The sequence below is a fragment of the Sciurus vulgaris genome (assembly GCF_902686455.1).
Source record: "Sciurus vulgaris genome assembly, chromosome: 11".
NCBI lineage: Eukaryota > Metazoa > Chordata > Mammalia > Rodentia > Sciuridae > Sciurus > Sciurus vulgaris.
In genome coordinates this window covers 38,982,605-39,002,389 of record NC_136472.1, presented here as the reverse complement: position 1 = coordinate 39,002,389, position 19,785 = coordinate 38,982,605, and the positions used below count along the sequence as shown (strand labels likewise).

General features: G+C 44.5%; 1 protein-coding gene across 9 annotated transcripts in view; it reads left to right on the top strand.

The window, feature by feature from the left end:
- KIAA1549L (KIAA1549 like) overlaps positions 1-19,785 on the top strand; it is a 253,214-nt gene that overhangs the window by 164,061 nt on the left and 69,368 nt on the right. For all 9 annotated transcript variants that reach the window (XM_079104428.1, XM_079104427.1, XM_079104424.1 and 6 more), the window contains 4 exons: positions 3,204-3,366; positions 4,773-4,832; positions 9,802-9,953; positions 14,935-15,106. In XM_079104428.1, the coding sequence (XP_078960554.1) occupies positions 3,204-3,366; positions 4,773-4,832; positions 9,802-9,953; positions 14,935-15,106 (547 nt within the window). The remainder of the gene's footprint in view (positions 1-3,203; positions 3,367-4,772; positions 4,833-9,801; positions 9,954-14,934; positions 15,107-19,785) is intronic.

Below are 19,785 nucleotides of genomic sequence, written 5' to 3'. Positions count from 1 at the left end.
CCTATCAAAATCCCAGTGATCTTTTTTTTTTTTTTCTTGTGGAAATAGAGAAACTTACCCTAAAATTCAAATGGAATCTCAAGAGACCTTGAATAGCCAAAGGAATCTTGAAATAGGACAAAGTTTGGAGGTTTCAAAATTTCTGATTTCAAAACAGAAATCAAAAGCTATGATAATTCAAACAACATGGTGCCAGCACAGAGACAGACAGGGACCAACAGAATAAAAAAGAACTCAGAAATAAGCCCTCTTGTGTATTGGTTGAATGATCATTGACAAGCGTGCCAGGGCTATTCAGTGGGAGAAAGGCTAGATCTTCCAACAAGTTGGAAAACTGGATTCCCAAATACAAAAGTATGAAGCTGGATCCTAACCTGTCGTCTACTATAATTGATTCAAAGTGAATCAAAACCTCACTAGAAAAACTAAAATTATAGGACTCAGAGGAAGAACTTCATGACACTGTATTTGGCAACTTGTTAGACATGTCGTCAAAAGCACAGGCAACAAGAGAAACAATAAATAAATCAGACTTCACCAATTAAAACCTTTGGTCCAGGGGCTGAGGTTGTAGCTCAGTGGTGGAGCACTTGCCTGGCAGGTGTGAGGCACTGGGTTCTAGTCTCACCACTGCATATAAGTAAATAAAATAAAGGTCCTTTGACAAAAAAAAAAAAACCTTTGGTCCATCAAAAGACACTACTTACAGAGTGAAAAGAAACCCACAATAAATAAAATGTTTGTAAATCATATATCTGATAAGTGGTTAATATCCAGAACATGTAAGCATATAAAGAGTTCCTACAACCCAATGGTTAAAAAAAAAAAACCAAAGAATTCAATTAGAAGTGGACACATGACTTCAATAGACATTTCTCCAAAACAGATTTACACAGCAAGTAAGCACACGAGAAGATGGCCCACCTCACTAATCATTAAAGAAATCAGCACACTACAGAAACACAGCCACATCAATGTTTATAGCAGCTCAATTCACAATAACTAGATTTTGGAGCCAACACCCTTCAACAGATGAATGGGTAAAGAAACTGTGGTATATATGCACAATGGAATATTATTCAGCCATAAAGAATAATAATATTAAGGCATTTGCAGATAAATGAATGGAATTGGAGAATATCATGCTAATGGGGGTGTGGGGTGGGGGGGTAAGAGAAGAATGGAGGAACTTTAGATTACATAGAGGGAAATGTGAGGGAGGAGGGGGCAGGGATATGAAAAATGGTGGAATGAAACAGACATCATTACCTTATGTACATGTATGATTCCACGAATGGTATGAATCTACATCATGTACAACCATAGAAATGAAAAGTTGTACCCCATTTATGTACAGTGAATCTCAATGCAGTCTGTAAAAATAAATAAGTAAATTTAAAAAAATGATATGTAAAGCAAAACCATGAGGTTCTCGTCACATTGATTAGGACGACCATTCTAAAACAAACAAAAAGCATAAAATACTATGTGCTGGTGAGGATGTGGAGAAACTGGACCTCTTGTGCGCTGCTAGTGAAACTATCCATAGGTGCAACCACTGTGGAAAACTGTATGGTGAGTCCTTAAAAAATTAGACATAGTGTTGCCATATGATCCAGCAATCCCATTGCCGCATATATGTGTCAGAACGAATTGACAGCAGGGAATCAGATAGCTATTTGTACACCTGTATTCACAGCAACATCATTCACAACAACCAAAAGGTGGAGGTAACATAGGAGTCCATCAAGGGCTAAATGGATCTGTGCCTTTCCTTTTGGTACCTTGGACAGAGGTCTGAATACCTGGGGCTATATATCTTTTCTGGAGAGAAGAGTAAGAGTTGAGCAAAAACATTGAGTTGGTTTATCATTCATCATGGGACTATGGCTCTGGGTTAGAGAATTGAAAGAGAACGTCACACGTGAGAAAAAGTGGGAGGTAACGTGGAGAAGCTCTTCTCGCAGTCTTTTTCAGGGTCAGGTCTGAGGAGGTAGTCTTAGCATAAAGGTCTGACAAAGTCCAGGTGTCAGTCGGCCTGCTGGCAGGGGAGACTCAGGTGAGGTGGTCCGAGGCGAGTTGGGTAGTAGACATCCTTTCGTGGATGTGAGGGTAAGGATGTCATAGGATCTGGCTGTCACCGGTGGGCCCTGAGGGCCCGAGGAGAGGCAGCAGTCACAGCTGATTGACAGGCACCCTGATCTCCCTCACTGCCCTCTCTGGCATATCTGCCCAAGCCCCCATTAGCTGAAGCCAGCAGACATAGAAGCCCATGCAGTGGTCCACACGGTCTGCTTGCAGGACATGAGCAGGACGGAAGGGGTGGGTGGCAAGTGTATCTGGAGGGGGGGACTGCACAGAACCCAGCAAAAATGTCCCACCTAGTCCAATGACTTCCCCCTGCATGTGGTTTTTCAAATCTCATCTGAGGATATTTTTGTCCATACATTGACCCAGAAAGCTTCATTTTCCAGTAACTAAAAAACTGAATTAGACAAAATATGCAAAGAAAATCATTCCATCTCAGGATTTAAAAAATATGTTTGATATTGAATTAGTAGATCACAAGAAAATGTAATTTGCTCTCAAAGAACATTCTTTATTTCTGAATAAAGTATGTTCTGCCATGATAAGGTTGGTGACAGCTCTGGAACACTATACATTCCTGGTTCTTTCAACCTTAAAACTCTGCAAATTTGACTCAGACCTTCTCTGTCTGAGCAGTTGTCCTCCTTAAATTTAACATTCTTACTATCTGCTTTCTATTTCCAAAATCATAAAAGTCGGTTTCTCATAAATGAGATAAATTAGCCCCCAGAAAACATACCACATTGGTTAAAGAGCCTGAAGTCAGACTTCCTGGGTTTGAATCTTGACTGTCACTTTCGAGCTGTGTGACCTTGGGCAAATCCCTTGACCATTCTGGGTCTCGGTTTTGTCATCTGTAAGGGAGGGTCCTGACCCAACAGACCACCCAGGGTTGTGGCAAGGATGAAGTGAGCCCATGCTCCCTCAGCACAGTGCCTGGCGTGTGGCCAGCCATCAGCGTTGATGACGGTTGTCATTCTTGTCTCTCCCTTGCTGTTTTCCCACTGCCCTTTCTGTTCCTACCCTGACCTTCTGCTTAAACTTGCCCTCATGGCCTCCTTGAAACAGACCCTCATCTGCACGTCTCCCTCCCCTTTCCTCCTATGTCACTGCAGATTGTGAGCACGTCTAACGCCTCCCAGGCCGTCACCTTGGTGTACGTCGTGGGCAATCAGAGCACATTCCTCAATGGCACGGTGGCCAGCAGCCTCCTGAGCCAGCTCTCAGCCGAGCTGGTGGGCTTCTACCTCACCTACCCGCCACTCACCATTGCTGAACGTGAGTACATCCAGGCCACCTCCAGCGCCCTGTTGCTTCCCTGGGGCCTTTCTCTATTTCACAAGCCTCTCTTGTGCTAGGCCACATGCTATTGTCAAAAAAGAACCACCAAAACACAATAAATGGAGGTTGAATTGATGCAAAGTATGTTGCACAAGTCTCTTGTCTCATTGAATTCTCACGACCATCCCATAAGGTTGGTGCAAAATCAGAAGAAGAAACTGAACTTCCAAGAGGTTATAAGATGGCCGCTCTCCCACAGCAAGTGAGAGCTGTGAATCCTGGCAGTTTGCCTTCTGAGTTCACAGTACTGCCTGCAAGGGCAGCTGTCCTTGGGCAAACTAGGTTTCTAGGCTTTTCTCCCACCTCTGCTATTTACAAATGTTCCCTGACCTTCAGGCCCTGTCCTGGCTGTAGATATCATAATGCGACCTATTTGTAGTCAACGCTGTGACTTCACCTAATGAAGTCCCCATAGTCGGTGGCCTCACCTCCCTCTAATTCTTCAGTTATATAATCCTCATTACCATGCAGCAGGCATTCAACGACAATGCAGCTGACATTTTGTACCCCAAACACTTACTTGGTAGCCAAAGGAAATAAAGATTTGTATTCCTTAATTTAAATCATTCTTAATGTTTCACAGGGTTATGGGCAAGTTTTTTTATAAACACGTATTAACAAAATCGTTTCATAAGTTCCTTCTACTGTTGTTTCTGATACTCTAAATAAGTGAGATAATGTGTAGGTGATGTGCTTAGCACATAGTAGCCACTGAGAATAGTTTTGAATATGCACATACAGTTTGGAATATATATTTGGCAAGCTTCCAGGTAGGAGGAAAGATGCCTTTTATGGAAAAGAGGATGAAAAGGTGACACCTGTCACATGGAAGCCTGTGCAGAGTTTGCTTTCTCTCACCCTCTTGATGTTCTCATAGAACCACAGCTAAGATTTATTGAGCACTAACTATATACCAGACACTCTACTGACTCCTTTCTATGTGTTAACTCTGATAGTCACCATACTGGTGAAGTAGCATGAGAACTTTTGTTACAAGCATTTGGCTACTCAAGGTAAGCCCTTAGCATTGGAAAAAAAAAAAAAAAATCGTTCAAGATGTAACAGTTGCTAATGACTTTGATGGTGGCTGGATGGTTTTTGAAGAGTAAGCTCCAGCTAACACAGGTGGCAGGTGTGGCTCTTGATGAGGACTTTCCATTTAAGGTTTGGATGGAAAACCTCAAAGGGCACAAACCCACAAACCCTAAACACTTTTTCTAGGGAAGTTCACCTTTTACTAAGACTTCAGTTTTCTAGACCGCAATTCAGTTGTCTATGTTTCCCTTAACCATTTATATATAAAACCTATAAAAGTAATTCAATGTGTTTCTTGTTTGTTTTAGCACTGGAATATCCCAACCTTGATATATCAGAAACAACTAGAGACTATTGGGTAATTACAGGTAATTTCTTGTTCTGTTATTTCCCCTTCTTCATGCTGTCGTGTGGGTTCGTTTAAAACTCTATGCCATTCAGTGAAAGGATTGGCACATTTTTTGTTCTGTCTTATATGTCAAGGAGTTATTTCTTACAGGACCAGAAGTGCATGCAAGCAAGCCAAGGAGAGCCCTCACTGATGGTGGTTATTAAACATTTTTAAATTGTACCTTGAAAACACCCCTTCCCCTCAGTGCCTCCTCTTTGCAAAAACTGGACTTATCAGAAGCTATACTTGTGGATGTCAAGGGCATGTCCTTGTGAATGGCTGTGTTTATAGATGGTTGGCCCTTCGGCAATGCCTCATAAAACCCAAATGAAAGTCAGGAGGGTCGGTCACTCCTGCCCGGCTGGAGTCCTGCCCCGCACCAGACCTGGCATGCCCCGACAGTGGGGGCTGGTGGAGTACCAGGGTGTTTGGGTGGTGTGTCCTTTTTTTTTTACCTTGTCATTTTGCAGCCGAACTTCATGAAATAGCAAAAATGTTCCATTTATGTTTTTCAAAAGCCCAGACTGTCTCTGAAAATGAGGGAATAAGAAATGAGAGCAAAGGGAGAGCAGATGTTAGTAGGAGGTAAAGTGACCAGCCCAGTCATCCAGGGGAGAAGCAGGGAGAGAATATGGGTTTGCTGGGACATCGCTGCAAAGCACCACAGACGGGGAGCTTAGACAGCAGGTGTTTGCCATCTCACACTTCTGCAGGCTCCAAGTCTGAGATCAGTGTCGGCAGGAATGGTTTCTTCTGAGACCTCTCTCCCTGCCAGTGGATGACTGTCATCTCCCCGGGTCTTCACATGATTTTCCCTCTGCCTGTGTCCCAATTTCCTCTTCTTATAAGGACACCAGACATGTTGGATTAGGGCCCACCCTCATGACCTCATTTTAACTTCATTACCTCTTTAAAGACTTTATCTCCAAATACAGTTGCATTCTGAGGTACCTGGGGTTAGGACTTCAACATATAAATTTAGGGAACCCAGTTCAGCCCATTCCTAGGAGGGAGGAATCTCCTACAAGGCTCGGAGTCTGGGGGAGGAGGCTGGTCTCAAACTCGCCCTGCACACCATTGTCCCATACAAGCTGCAGTTGGGCTGTGCCTAAAATACCAGCTAAGGGGCACCCGCCTCTGCTGGGTGCAGCCTGCTCAAGACCTCTTAGAAGCAGAAAATTCTCCTCCCCCCACACTCAGAGCCTTCGAGACACAGATTATTTTACCTGCTAAAAGAGAAGGCAAGCTAAAGAAACATGTTTTAAAAGGAAATTTGAAACAAATCCATCAGGTTTTATGCCCAGGAGAGAGAGGGCTAACCCAGAGACACATTTTTGGAAGCAGTAGGTTATGTAACATTTACAAAATCGGGTTTCCTCCTCAAGGAATGGTGCCTTTTCATCTGCAGCTCTTTTCCCCTCCTGTGAATTTGAAGGTTTGCATTCAGTGATAAAGCAGCCACTCTTGAACCCAGGCTGTCCTTGATGGCCACCTGCATCACCCTTTTCTCCATCTGAGTGACATGACATTAAGAGAAAGCCCCTCACCCTCCATCCTGCTTTTTCTCCTGGGTCTTTCCCCCTGCCCACTCACTATGCAACCCTTGTTCCTTTTTGCTGTTTTTGCCATTTTGCAGGAACAGAGTGGCCACCAACACTGTGTTTGGGGCTGGTTGAATCAGTTGATTCGTGCTTAGGAGGGGCTGGAGCCTGGTTTCAGGCTGGCCCTTCTGCCTTCCCTTCCACCCAGGACCACTTTCGGAACCCCTGGGTAGCCACCTCCAACCTGCCCATCACCAACAGAAGGGGTAGGAGGCAGGGAGCTGAGAGATGAGGGAACTTTTTCAACCTTTCCTCCTGGTCGTCACAGGCACTGTGTCTTCTGCTGATGCTAACAGCTGCAACTCTCCTCTCTGTAGTTTATATTTTAAAACCCTGACATGTTTTCCAACTAAACTTAGTTGAATGTGTTTTTGCAAACTGTACACTTCTCTCCTAGAGGGTAAACCCCTTCTTAATTGGAAAATCTTTGGCTTAAGATGATCCCAGAAGTTCCCTTCCCAAGAACCTAGGGGCTACCCTGCCTCCAGGGACCCTGAAGTTGGGTTTGTATATATGAGGCAAGTTAGAAAAATCCAGCTCGATAGAGCTGCCTAGCAGAGGTAAGAGGCCATCTCAGGCTGATTCATCTCTTCGCTTCACTCACCAAAGGCAAAATGCCCCAGACCCAGGATGGATCTCTTCCATTTCTGGTTCTGCTCTGGGCTACCCTACTGTGTCCTTGAGCAAGTCACTCAGGCCCTCTCTGCTTCACACTCTTACCTTTAGGATGAGGGAGAAGTCTCAGTTGAGTACAAAGAATCTTTTTTCAACCACAAATAAAACCATTCAACTTGAGTATAGGAGGCTGAACCAGGTCTGGTTGTGTGAATCCTAAAGCCTGGTGTGATTGCAAATAAAGGAGTGAGAGAACGGTGATGCAAAAGTCATGGAATCTTCTGGATAGAGCTCCTTTGAATATAGCCAGGGACCTGTGTGCTTCCCCCAGGCTGAGTCTGAGGTGGGTTGCCAGGGTCCTGGTAGATGTGCTGAGGGGTCTGAGCTTCTGTGTCATGGTGAGGAATGTGCACTGCCCACCTGGTAGACAGACAAGCCCAGAGGACCCAGGTCTGCCATACTCCTTAGGGGAAGAGAGAGGAGCCACATCTTGGGGCATAGTTCGTCTTCTGACCCTACTTCTTCCTGTAGTAACTAGGTGTCTAGCAAAGAAGGGTCCCACTGACAAAGGTAATAGCTACTGTTTATTCACATCCAGGCAAGTGCCTTATAGCACTGTGCTAGATGAATTATCTGTTCTTCACAGAGACACAATCATAAGTAAACGGTGTTCAGGTGAGGAGCTAAGGCCCAGAGAAACCGAGTGACTTACCCAGGAACACTCAGGAAGGGGGAGCCAGGGCTCAAACTCAAGCCCCTGCCTGCAACCCCAGCTCTCCCCAGTGGCCCCCCAAGAAGAACTCATTCTCTCTGCAGGGGAGCTGGAATACATTGTATGGGAATTGTCCAGGTGTTGATTCCTGAACCTCTGTGGGTGACTACCACACCTCTGTGGGTGACTCCCACAGCCTCTTGCACTTCCTGGAGGCATTTTCAATTTTTTTTTATTGTAAAACACTCATAACATAAAATGTACCATTTTAACATCTTTAAGGGTATAATTCAATGGTATAAGAAATATTCAGTGTTGTACAAACATCACAGTCTCCATTTCCAGGACTTTGTCATCACCTGGGGGCTTTTGACTATTGCCTTTATTTAATGTCAGTCTTTGAATCTTGGCTGAAAGTTCCATAAAATAATCCACAAGGGTGTCCCTGTCCTGTCCTGGGTCCCCTCTCTTCCTCTTGTCCACTGGTCAAGAGAGGCCAACTTAGGAGTAATACTCTGGCAGTTTGGTCTGTAATTTTACTAGATGATCTATCTTTGAACCAACAAGTTCCCATCCCCCAGGTAGGAAGTCCTCGAGAAATTCCGAGAGTCCTCTTGGGGACCTGAATCACACAGGGCCGCAGTTTCATCTGTGCAGGAATTCAGCTGACAGGTGAGCTGGAGTCTCTCACAAGGGATCTAGAAAGAGAGCTGCCGTGCACCTTCCAGGGGGATTATTTGGCACTTATGGCTTCAAAGAAATAATTCTGGAGACCCAGCTGTGGGTTTATTTCTCTCTTGATCTCTTGCAGCGTCTTGCCCTACGTCTTGTTATTGTGTGTCTTGCTGTGGTTGGCTGCTTGGTCTGGCCCTGGGTAGGATGTGATCCTTAGGGTTGCCCCTGGCAGCCTTCTGTCCTGGGTGCCTTAATGACCACACCCTCTTCACATACAAGTTACTTCCGTACTTGGTGGATGGGTGGTGTTAACCATCCTTGGCTGCACTGTGGTAGAATGAACTCTGTTAAATGAGGCTCTTATATTACTTTCCCAGTCCTTGTAAGTTTTGGTTTTTTTAAGAAAGTGATCATATTTTTAGCACTTAAAATTTTTGGTATGACTGTTTGAAGGATGTATTTGTGCATTTGGGGTGAAATGTGCTTTCAAAGGGACACGGAGCAAAGACTAGTCTTGGGGGTAGTGGCCTCAGCAGTCCTAGAATGACCTCAGTGCTCATTAACCTCCCCTCCATGACCTGGAATGCCATCGTCAATGCCTACATGTTCCATTTTTACAGGAAAGACTTGGACTCAGAGATGGCCAGTGGCTTGCCAAGTCCCACACAACTGGCAAAAGCCAGAAAGGAAAGAGAGAGAGTTTATTCTTCCTTATTTTGTCTTACTCTTCAGTGAGAGAGGACCTGAGAAACCCTAGGCAGCTTTAGGGGTGGTCACCAAAAAGACTCCATGGGAGAGAGAGAGATGAGGACACTGAACAGGTGGTTTGCCCAGATGTAAGGGGCTGAGTTGCAGGATGGAGCTGACATCCCTCAGTAAAGCTGTTGAGAAAAAAAAACCATCAAGGTAACCCTGTGCCAGGGCTTCTGAGCAGGAACCAACCTGCAACCCAAGTCACTGACCTGCAGATCTCATGTGTTCCCATATGGACTCTTAGCAACACGTATCATCTTAAATGAAATCTGGGTTTAATAGAGCCATGTTAGAGATGTCACAGCTCATGGATGAAAGAAGCCAGGCCAGGAGTCATGTAGGCTTCAGTTTGAACCCCAGCTCTGCCAGAGACTGGCTGTGTGGACTTAGACAAATCAGTTAAACTTTTCAACATCCATAAGAGGTGGATAATAATTCCTAACTCTTGGGATGCGGTGAGAGCAAAGTGAGGTGAGGATGAGGTAGGGCACAGTGAGCCTCAAGGCTGTCTAGGGCAGACGGTGGTTGTGGTTACTGAGTCAGCGGGAAGTCTGTCCTCTGAGCATCCCCTCTGCCTTCTGTACCCACAGTGCTGCAGGGCGTGGACAATTCGCTGGTGGGCCTGTACAACCAGAGTTTTGCCCGGGTCATGGAGCAGCGCCTGGCCCAGCTCTTCATGATGTCCCAGCAACAAGGTCGACGGTTTAAACGGGCTACCACTCTGGGAAGTTACACTGTGCAGGTAGGTGCGTGTGATGTCGCGGGGGTTTCCTAATAATTCTGAGGGAATGTGCTTCCTGGGACTAGACAAATATATGTGTACAGAGGACATCCACACTGTCAACTGGCTGAGCCAGCTACTCAACACTGCTCTGAGGTTTGGGGGGTTGAGGTTCATTAATATCTTCCTACATTGTCAAATAACTAAGTTATTAGGGAAAGGATCTCAGAACAAATGCCGTATACATGTAGATATTTATGAAATGAAGTTTCATGGTCCATATTAATCAATTATAGAACCCACCAAACTTACAGTGAAGACGTGACCACAAAGTGATTTAGGCAAGAGCAGGAGCAGCTCTATTGTCACTCTTGCTGTACCCTCTTCGCATCAGTAAGCATGCCAGCTGGAACTTCAACAGCCAGCCACTGATCTTTACAGCAGGGATGCACTTGGGATGCTGGATGCCATGATGGCTGGAAGTGCCTGGGACTTAGCCAGTGGAGGGAGTACAAATACCCCAGCTCCCTTGCCTCTTAGCTAGGGGAATTTTGACATGTATCTTTAAAATCATTTCCAGAGTTCTCCCATGGAAGTAAGCTCTAGTCACCCACCGTAGTAATGGACTCTTTCCCCCGCCTGTGTGTCATATCTTCACCCTCCTGTCAGTTCCTTGCATCTCTCAGATGAACTACAAGCAGTCAGCTCTTCTCGAGCGTCCACTCAAGGGAACAGCCTTGCCCAACGGTGATGATTCCAGGCCTCCCTAGACACTGAGTTCCTACAGGAGTGGAGTGTCTCTAGCATATTCTAACCAATCCACATATCTTAGATACTACTAACTTCGCCATTGAGAACCCATTTCTAACATTTGTTATGCTAATTAAGAAACTCTGCTGAGCATGATACCAAATTACAGAGGTGCCTCTAAGTGTGGGCCTCCTAATTGGAATCTAGCAGACTGCCCCTGGCATGTGACCTTCTGATTGATAATTGGCTGCATCTAGCCCACATGCCTAGTGTCGCACTGTGAGGAAAGTCTTAAAGGAATTGCAGACACCGTCACAGTCTGCCGGCAGATCACATCCCTGTGCAATCAGGAAAGGTAAGCAGCCCCTCTTCTCTCCCTGCATGAGTCAGCATCATGCCCTGACACCAGTCCAGGTCCCCTTATTCACAGTTGTGAATCTGGACCCTTGCCTTATGGGTTGCTGCTTTGGTTCTGAAAATCTTTGTGGTCTGTGACGACCTCATCACAAGGTAAAGGGATAGCTAATTTCACATGCTGGGTTTGTGAGTTCCCCTCTGTGTGTTCCATGTAAGCCCCATAATCCACACTTCTCCAAATGACAGAAAGGAAGTCGGATGTCTGTGCAGTGGGATTTGTATTGGCCAAAGGGGGAGAAAAGGACCACACAGCAGTCCTGGTGTTGTTTGTAAGTCTAAGAAACCTAACATTCTGCATATCTAAAAGGGCCCCAGAGGTGTTTGCTCTCACTTTTTCTGAGTGCCCATTGCCTGTGGTCCTACAGCTGCCTATGAAGTCAGTGTGAGGCAAGTGGGGCTTGTTTCTGCAGATCCAGCTATACAGAGGCTGTGGATTGCCCTCTGACATCACCCTGGGAGAAATCTTGGGTAGAAGAATTTGCTATTAACTTGAAATTGAGTGATGTTGGTAGATATCTGAATGATCCTTCACCTCTGCCTGGCTGCACTAACTCCCCCACCTGCCCAGGTCTCCCTCCCAACATTTACTCTACAATCATCCACTCAGAGACCTTTCTTCTGTGCACAGAGAATTTTAAAAGACGAACTTCCTCCATGAATGTGAAGATTTAGATATCTAGAATTTAAAGGTATTTCTCTAGTTCATATATTGGGAAATTGGGTCCTAAGAAGAAATCATATAACCTGTAAACACTTTTAAATGTTTGATTCAAAGTCATGCAGGACTTAACTATGAAAGATTAGTAAAATGTCCTATCCAGCGTGGGTGAGGACCCAGTGACAAGAGCACTTCTACACAGTAACTGGTATGAGCTTCCTGGGGAAGTGCGTCACAGACTTCTAGATGGTCTTTAACTGACTCAGAATTTCATCTCAAGAAGATAGAGCTGAACACAAAGACAAAAAAGTGAGGACCATGTTTTCTAGTGAGTATCCAGCAAATGGTTCGATGAGGTACCTGAAGGCAGAGGGGCTTGTTGGCCATGCTGGTTTGGGCAAGACTGCAAGATTGCACCTTATAACTCTTTCTTAGAGATTCCCAAAGTATATTTGCATTCCCAAACTCAAAAAAAAAAAAAAAAAAAAAAAAGGAATCTCCTTAATTTTGTTCAGCATACTGATTTCCAAATTTAAAGTGTCAGTAAAACCCTTGTTTTTCCTATTTGTTACACCATTTTATTATGAACATCTTCAGACTCACAGCAAAAGTTGAAAAAATTATACAAGGAGCACTCCAATACTCATTATAGAGGTTCTACAATTAATCTTATACTACCTTTCCATTTCATATTTGATAACATATATCATTTTCATTTACTTACCACATACCTTCTACAATACACACATATCCATAAATCCAAATCACAGATTGATTTTCAAGTTCTTAGATTGCATATATATGGAATTGTATAGTGTATTACTTTTTTATTTATTTATTTATTTTTAGTACAGGGGATTGAACACAGAAGTGCTTAACCACTGAGCCATATCCCCAGCCCTTTGTAAAAAATGTTTTTTTTTAATTTAGAGAAAGAGTCTCCCTGAGTTGCTTAGGGCTTTGCTATGTTGCTGAGGCTGAATTTGAACTCAAAATCCTCTTGCCTCAGCCTCCCAAGCCACTGGGATTACAAGCATGTGTCACTGTGCCCCGCTGTATATTACTCTTGTATAATTTTTTTTTTTACTATTATATAGTGTTTTTGAGATTCACCCATGTTGTTGCATTATTTTAGTAATAATTTTTATTGCTGAATAATATTCCCTTCTGTAAATAATACCATCTGCTTATCTATCCTTTTATTGATGGGTAACTGGTCTTTTTCTACTTTGTAGCTGCTAAATGAGGCTACTGCCAATGTCCTTCTTCACATGCTGTTGTGGTCACATACTTTCACTTCACTTGGGGTAATAGGAGTGGAATTCCTGGTTCACAAGGTTTAGTATACGTTAGTTCTATAAGAAACTGCCAGACCTTTTTCCAAAGCAGTGTTACCATTTTACATTCCTGCCAACCAGGCATGAAGTTCCAGTTGCTTCATATACTCATCAACACTTGGTATTGTCAGTCCTTATTTTAGCCATCCTGGTGGCTAAAAGAGAGTAGTGTTTCATAATTTTAATTTTAATTTCCCCATTGAGCACTTTTATGTCGTTATTGGGTATTTAGATATCTTCCTTTGAGAAGTGTCAGATCAGGTCTTTTGTCCATTTTTATTGGATTGTATTAATGTCTATTTTTTAATTGTTATATAAGGCATATATTCAAAAGAACATAAAAAATATCAGAGTTTAAAGTATACTAATGAAAAGAAGTCATTACCCAATGGGTGAGATCATTACCCTTCCTTACTCTAGAAGGATTTTATGTGTCTTTGATTATATTGTCTTCCCAATGGAGTCAAGCATGATTTTGAATTCCACATTAAGTCATTCCTGTATTTCTTACGTAGATTTTACCATCCACGTGTGTATCCTTAAATAGTGTATCATGTGGTTTGCTTGTCTTGAATTTTCTGTGATTTCTCTGTCACTCAATATCAGGCTTCTACATTCATCTACATTGATGCCAACAGTCATAGTTCATTCATTATCACTGATCTATAGTATTTCGTTACGTTGCTATACCATAACTCATTTATCCAGTGTGCTAGGGACTTTTGAATTTTCAGGGTGTTCGCTATTATGGCTAAAGCTGCTCTGAGCATTTTGTAATATCATTTAATACTTTACAAAATTCAAGATATATAGTATATACTTTGGAAAACACTATGCTTCAGTTTAATATTTATCAGTTGTTAGTTATAAGAGCAAAAAGTTAACCTAAATGTTCACTAATAAATGGTTAGTTAAGTTTACTAGGCATGCATATAGTAGAACATTATATAGGTATTAAAATTCATGTTTCTGTACTTATGATTATCCATTGCTAATTACATGAATGCAAAAGTAGCAACTATCTAAATGCATAACTAAATGTTTGATAATAAAGGATTTGTTAAATAAGTTTATGGGTCAGGCATTTGGGATCCCATACAGAAATAAACATTTAAGTTTTTGAAATATTTCATGTTACTTAATGATGGAAGTAAAAACTACTGAGACATGATATCACATAGGGAATATGATAAATAATTTTATAAAACAATACAGAAAAGTTCTATGTGGAAATAAAGACTAGAAGCAAATATTCCGAAACGATCATAGTAATTAGTTGGTAGTGGAGGGACTATAGATCATTTTGTTACACTTGTTGATACTTTTGCCATATTTTCAAAATTTCCTGTACTAAGTATGCATCCTTTTATAGTAAAGAAAAGCAAAAAATATTATTTTAGAAAAGGAATTTAGAATTTTCAAGCATTGCTTTTACCAAAGATCATTTGGATTGCAGATGTATAGGCTATTTTTTCCCGTTTGTGGCAATTACAGATATTTGAAATTAAAAATATTGTTTGAGAATAACCTCGCATGCCCTGAATTACCATGGAGGCCTACTTTCAAATGAGGCCAGTGCTCTGGGGGGGCTGGGAAACATCACTACTGCACGTTTTGTCTCCAGCTTCAAACTGTTCTTTCCAGATGTTCACATCTTCCTTCTCCTCCCAGTCTCCCGCTCCTGCCTTAGCAGGCTTCCTGAGGCGCTGGGTATAGGGAGTTAACAAAGGTTGCTGTCTAACATGTGCAGTGTGGGGCCACTCAGCCTGCTGACCGCCTGGGGGCCTGCGGGATCCCTGCGAGATGCCCTGTCAACACATGGCCTCTCTTTTTCTGAAAGATGGTAAAGATGCAGCGTGTGCCAGGACCAAAGGACCCAGCAGAGCTGACTTACTACACCCTGTACAACGGGAAGCCACTGCTGGGGACCGCAGCTGCCAAGATCCTGAGCACCATTGACTCCCAAAGGATGGCCTTGACCCTGCATCACGTTGTCCTTCTGCAAGCTGACCGTAAGGAGACTGTCCTCTCATTCAGTGTTTTTAATGCCTTTCAATGTTTCCTGTGAGTCAAAGTGATTCTCAAAACTCATTTTAATGGTGTCAGAGCTAAATATATTTCTGTTCTGGAAGGTTCTTGTGTGCATGCATATGGTGTGTGTGTGTGTGTGTGTGTGTGTGTGTGTGTGTGTGTGTGTGTGTGAGAAGAGGGTGCTAGGGATCCATCCCAGGGCCTTGCACATGCTAGTGCTACCACTGAGCCACACCCCCATCCCTGTTCTGAAAGGTTCTTAAATTAATCAGCTATATTTACCCTGTTGTTTGAAGCAATAGGTTTTGGGTAAGGGATATGTTTTGTAATATCCAAATGATGATAATGTTATCACTCTGCCCCCAAGTGCTACTTACTCTTCCTCCTCAATATAATATAGTGAACAGCCATGAAAAATCACTACCACTGAGATTACATGTGTGTGCTGGAGGAATTAAAGATTATTTAATAAACCTTTATAGAGTCCTGCATGAACTGAGCTTAGTACTGGAGGACATAGAGAAATGGGCAAGACCTGGTTCCTACCTTTAAGGAGCTGGGGAATTAATGCAGGTGCAGAGATGTCTAATGCAGGACAGGGCCCAGACAAGGCAGTGTGACAGGGGGGTCAACAGAGGGAGGGTCAACTTTGAAGGGGCATCTGAAATTAAGCAACGGAAAAAAGAATGAAACAATAGCCACCTCTTTGAGCACCCTCCCTGTGGCAGCTACCCTGCTAGTTACCTAGATTTTTTTGCCTTCTACGGTCATTGGGGCAGTGGTTATTCAGCTGCAAAGCAGAGGCAACTGAGACTCAGAAAAGCAAAATAACCTGCTCAGCATCACAGAACCAGGACTTAGGTAGCCAAAATAGGGATCTGGATCTGTCTGACTTCAACCCTGTGTTGGCACTCTAAGAGCTCAGCAGAGGGAGAGGAGGGGCTATGTATTCCAAAAGGAAAATAACAGGAGCAAAGAATACAGAGGAGCTGTACTTGAAACACAAGGAATTCAGATGGCCTGGGCTAAAGAAACTGGTGGAAGAATTGATGTATTGATTGGAAAACTCAGGCCTTGAATGGCAGAGGAAGGAGATGGTACATAATATCTTGGGCTGTGTGGAGTTATTGAAGATTTCTGGGCAGGGGAGTAATATCTTTGGAACGAACCTTTACTTAGGAAGGTTAATTGGTCAGCAGTGTCTGGGATGGGAGAACAGAAGGTGGCAGCAGGTGGCAGGACCAGTGAGAAGGTTCTCTGGTGTCTCAGGCACTGGGGACTCAAACCAGTGCTGTAAAGAAATGGGGCAGTAGGAAGGTGAGAGATTGCATGTGGCAGAAACCTTAGTGTTTGGCAACACCAAGCATGGAAGGACATGGAAGGTCATCTCCCACGGTTTCCTAGTTGATGTCCATGCTCCTCAAGAACCAGGCATCTGGCTTATCATTTTCCTGTCCTCCTCATCTTCACCTACATCAGGAATGACTTTAGCTTCCAGGGAGATGGTGCTGCCCAGGGTTGTCATGCTTGGCCAGAATATCCTCAGGGCACACCTTTTCCTAGGAATAAGGATGGCTGCATTGCAGTCTGATCTTTGAAATGACATTTTAAACCAAGATTCTCTTCCTTTGCATTTGTCCACCTTCATCCTCGGGGGATCCATCTTCATCTCTGGTCAACTACCTGCTTCCTCTATTTAGCTGCATACCCTAGGTGGCTTCCTAGGCTCTGTTCACAGCTCTTTCTCTCTCTAGGTGGAGAATAATCCATAACAGGTGCAAAAACATTTCAGGTGCCAGGAGAGAGGTGAAGGTACTAGAAGTGGAGAATTTAGGAGGTGGTGGGGGCAGAGCTGGTGGGGCAGGGTAGTGGATTCTCTGTGTGGCAGCAGGAGGAGGTGGGGATCCGAAGACTTCAGGGTGACTCCTAGGTGTTGTGAGACTGTTTGGCAAGATACAGAAGGTGTGGGGCAAAGAGGCTTAGCAGGACTGGAGTGTGAATGGGAGAGATGGACTAAGAATTTAGTTTTAGACATGTTAAATTTGAGATGTCTGCTAGACATCCACATGGAGCTCAGGAGAGGTAAACATGGGAGTCATCAACATACATTTGGACATTTGGAGCTAAGGGAGTAGGTGAGGATAACCAAAAGAGTCTAGCTAGAGAGAAAAGGATGCAACTCTATCCTGGGGAGTCCACATGTGCAACAAGAGCCAGCAGAGTGGCCAGGAGACTGGGAGGACACCCAGGAAAGAGGGGTTCAGAATGCAAGTCAAGAAAATGAATCTTGCAGAAATGGGGTGGGATATCACGTCCATTTTTATCCTTGAGGGGCAAGGCACAATGAAGAGCTTTGGTGATTTTGGCAGAAGTGGTGTCCAGGATGAAGCTGGCCCAGGAGGACTGTGATGGGAAAGTAGTGACCACCAAGGGGGAATGAATGGGCAGTTGTTGGAGGGACACCTGGGAAATGCTGGCGTGAGTTTGGATATTCGGGGGCGGGGGTGCTGTCATAGGGAGGTTTTGACAAAGCAGAAGAGAGAGAAGAGGATTGAACTAGCAAAGTCCTTGAGTGGACGAGGGGCTGGGATCTAACGCACAGGCAGAGGGTCCACAGGGGCAGCTCGTCCTTTTGTAACAAGAGGGATAGCAGAGTACAAGGGTATATTTGGTGGTGGACGCCTGGGACACATTCTCTGATCCTTTCTGCTCTTGGGGCATACTGAATGGAGGTGGTGGCCAAGGTGGAGCTTGTGTGGGGCACTCGAGCAGGGTGGCAGAGCAAGCTGACCACATAATGCTCTAGGTTTCCAGGGCACCCCTCCTGTCCTTCCTGCCATGTCCAGATCACTTTTCTCTTCTTTCAAAATCCAGACCTTTTGAAGCTCTCCTTCCTCACTATGGTCATCCCTAGACCCCCCACCCAGGGGCCCATCACTCACTGGACGTGTCCCACCTGGCCCATTGTCTCTTCCTCTCCATCACTTCTGTCCCAGTCCATCTGCTTCTTTAGTCTGTGGGTTCTGAGACCTCCTCATGCCTGTTCTGGGCTTCTAGTACATGGAAGAGATGGGGGGCAAGATGGAGGTGAATATGTGTCCAGGAAGAGGCTGAGGCTCAGGGGCTCTGCTGATGACAGTTGATGGGGACAGTGGAAGGAGCTAAGAGCAGGGGTCAGAGAGGGAGGACATATCAGTTTACATGCATGGAGCCTTTTGGAAGTGACTCTGGGTGGCAAAGGATGACACAGAGACTTGACAGGGCTCAGAGAGCCAGGATTTAGACCCAGGCCTACCCAGCTCCAGTCTGCGTCCCTTTTACTGCTGCTCCTCTGTCCCCTTCAGTCCTCTCAGCAACCTTCTCCAATAACTTGTGAGTCCACCTCCTTTTCCCCATTTCCTCATTCTTTCTTGCTCAGCCTGTGGCAGCAGCTTTCTGAGTGACAGCCTGTTACTCTCCCGTACCTTCCGCTCCACCATTATAGTTGTGGTAAGACATGGATTCTGATCTCATATCTCCTCCATTCACAAAACAGTGGCTTTCCATCCTTCTCAGAATGGAACCCAAGCTCTTTCAGAAGGGTCTCCATAGCAGGTACTCAATAGCTCAAGTCTCCTTCCAACCCACTCTCAGGCTCCTCATCCAGCTGTATGTCTCCCTTCTCCATATCTAATGCTTCAGCCGTGCGGGAATATCTCTCGTCACATTCCCTGCCCCATGAAGCCTCCCTGACCCTCTCCCTCAGTCCCAGGGGCTGCCACTGCCCTTATCACTCAAGGAAGTTGTTTTCTACCTGATCCCTCTTGAGCTCTTTAAAAGCAGTTCCACAACACATCCACCTTGGCCTGTCCAGTTGGGTTACTGCCTTGCTTTGTTCTTGGGAAGGTAAAGGCACCGACTGTCACTGAACCCTCTGCAGGGTCCTGAGACAGACCCGTGGTTACAAGACTAACAGAGGTGGAACGCAGAGCCTCTGAGGTCAGGCTGTGCTGTGTATAGAGATAGGAATTAGGATTAGAATCCCCAGAATGTAGGTGCTTAGGGAAGGAATACAGCTAAAGCATGGAAGAGGACAGATTCTGGGAAATGCCTCCATTGCCAGGAGCAGATGAGGCAGCAAATAAGTCCAATAAAGAAGAGGAACAGACATTTTTAAAAATCCTGCCTTCTCATGGTTTTGAAATTGGCCTCCAATGTTAACCTGAGGTCAGGACTTTGAATGGAGTGTTGGATGCTCTGTCCCACGGAGGGGAGGGTGAGCATCCTGTGTTCCGGGGTGCTCTGCGTTGCTGGTCCTAGGGTCAAGGCTGGAGCCTGTGATGCTTGAACCTCGCGCCTCTGGGGCTGGGGGGCATTTGACCGCTAAGGAAGCAGTCGATTTCCCAGGACGGGCTGACATCAGCTCCATTTGCAGGATCTGGAGTGAGGGTTTCTTCAAAGTGGTTATGCAGCTGAGGCACTGGGCAACATTCTCCCCACGAGATGCAGAAGTGGTTTAACTTAGGTTTGAGACATTCTTCTCAAAAATGCCACTTAAAGGACACAAGAGTGGTGCTTTGAGGACTCACTTTTATTCATTTCTTCAATGAATATTTAAGCACCTACTATGTGGCAGGCACTGGACAGACAGCAGTGAAGGAAACAGACCAAAAAAAAAAAA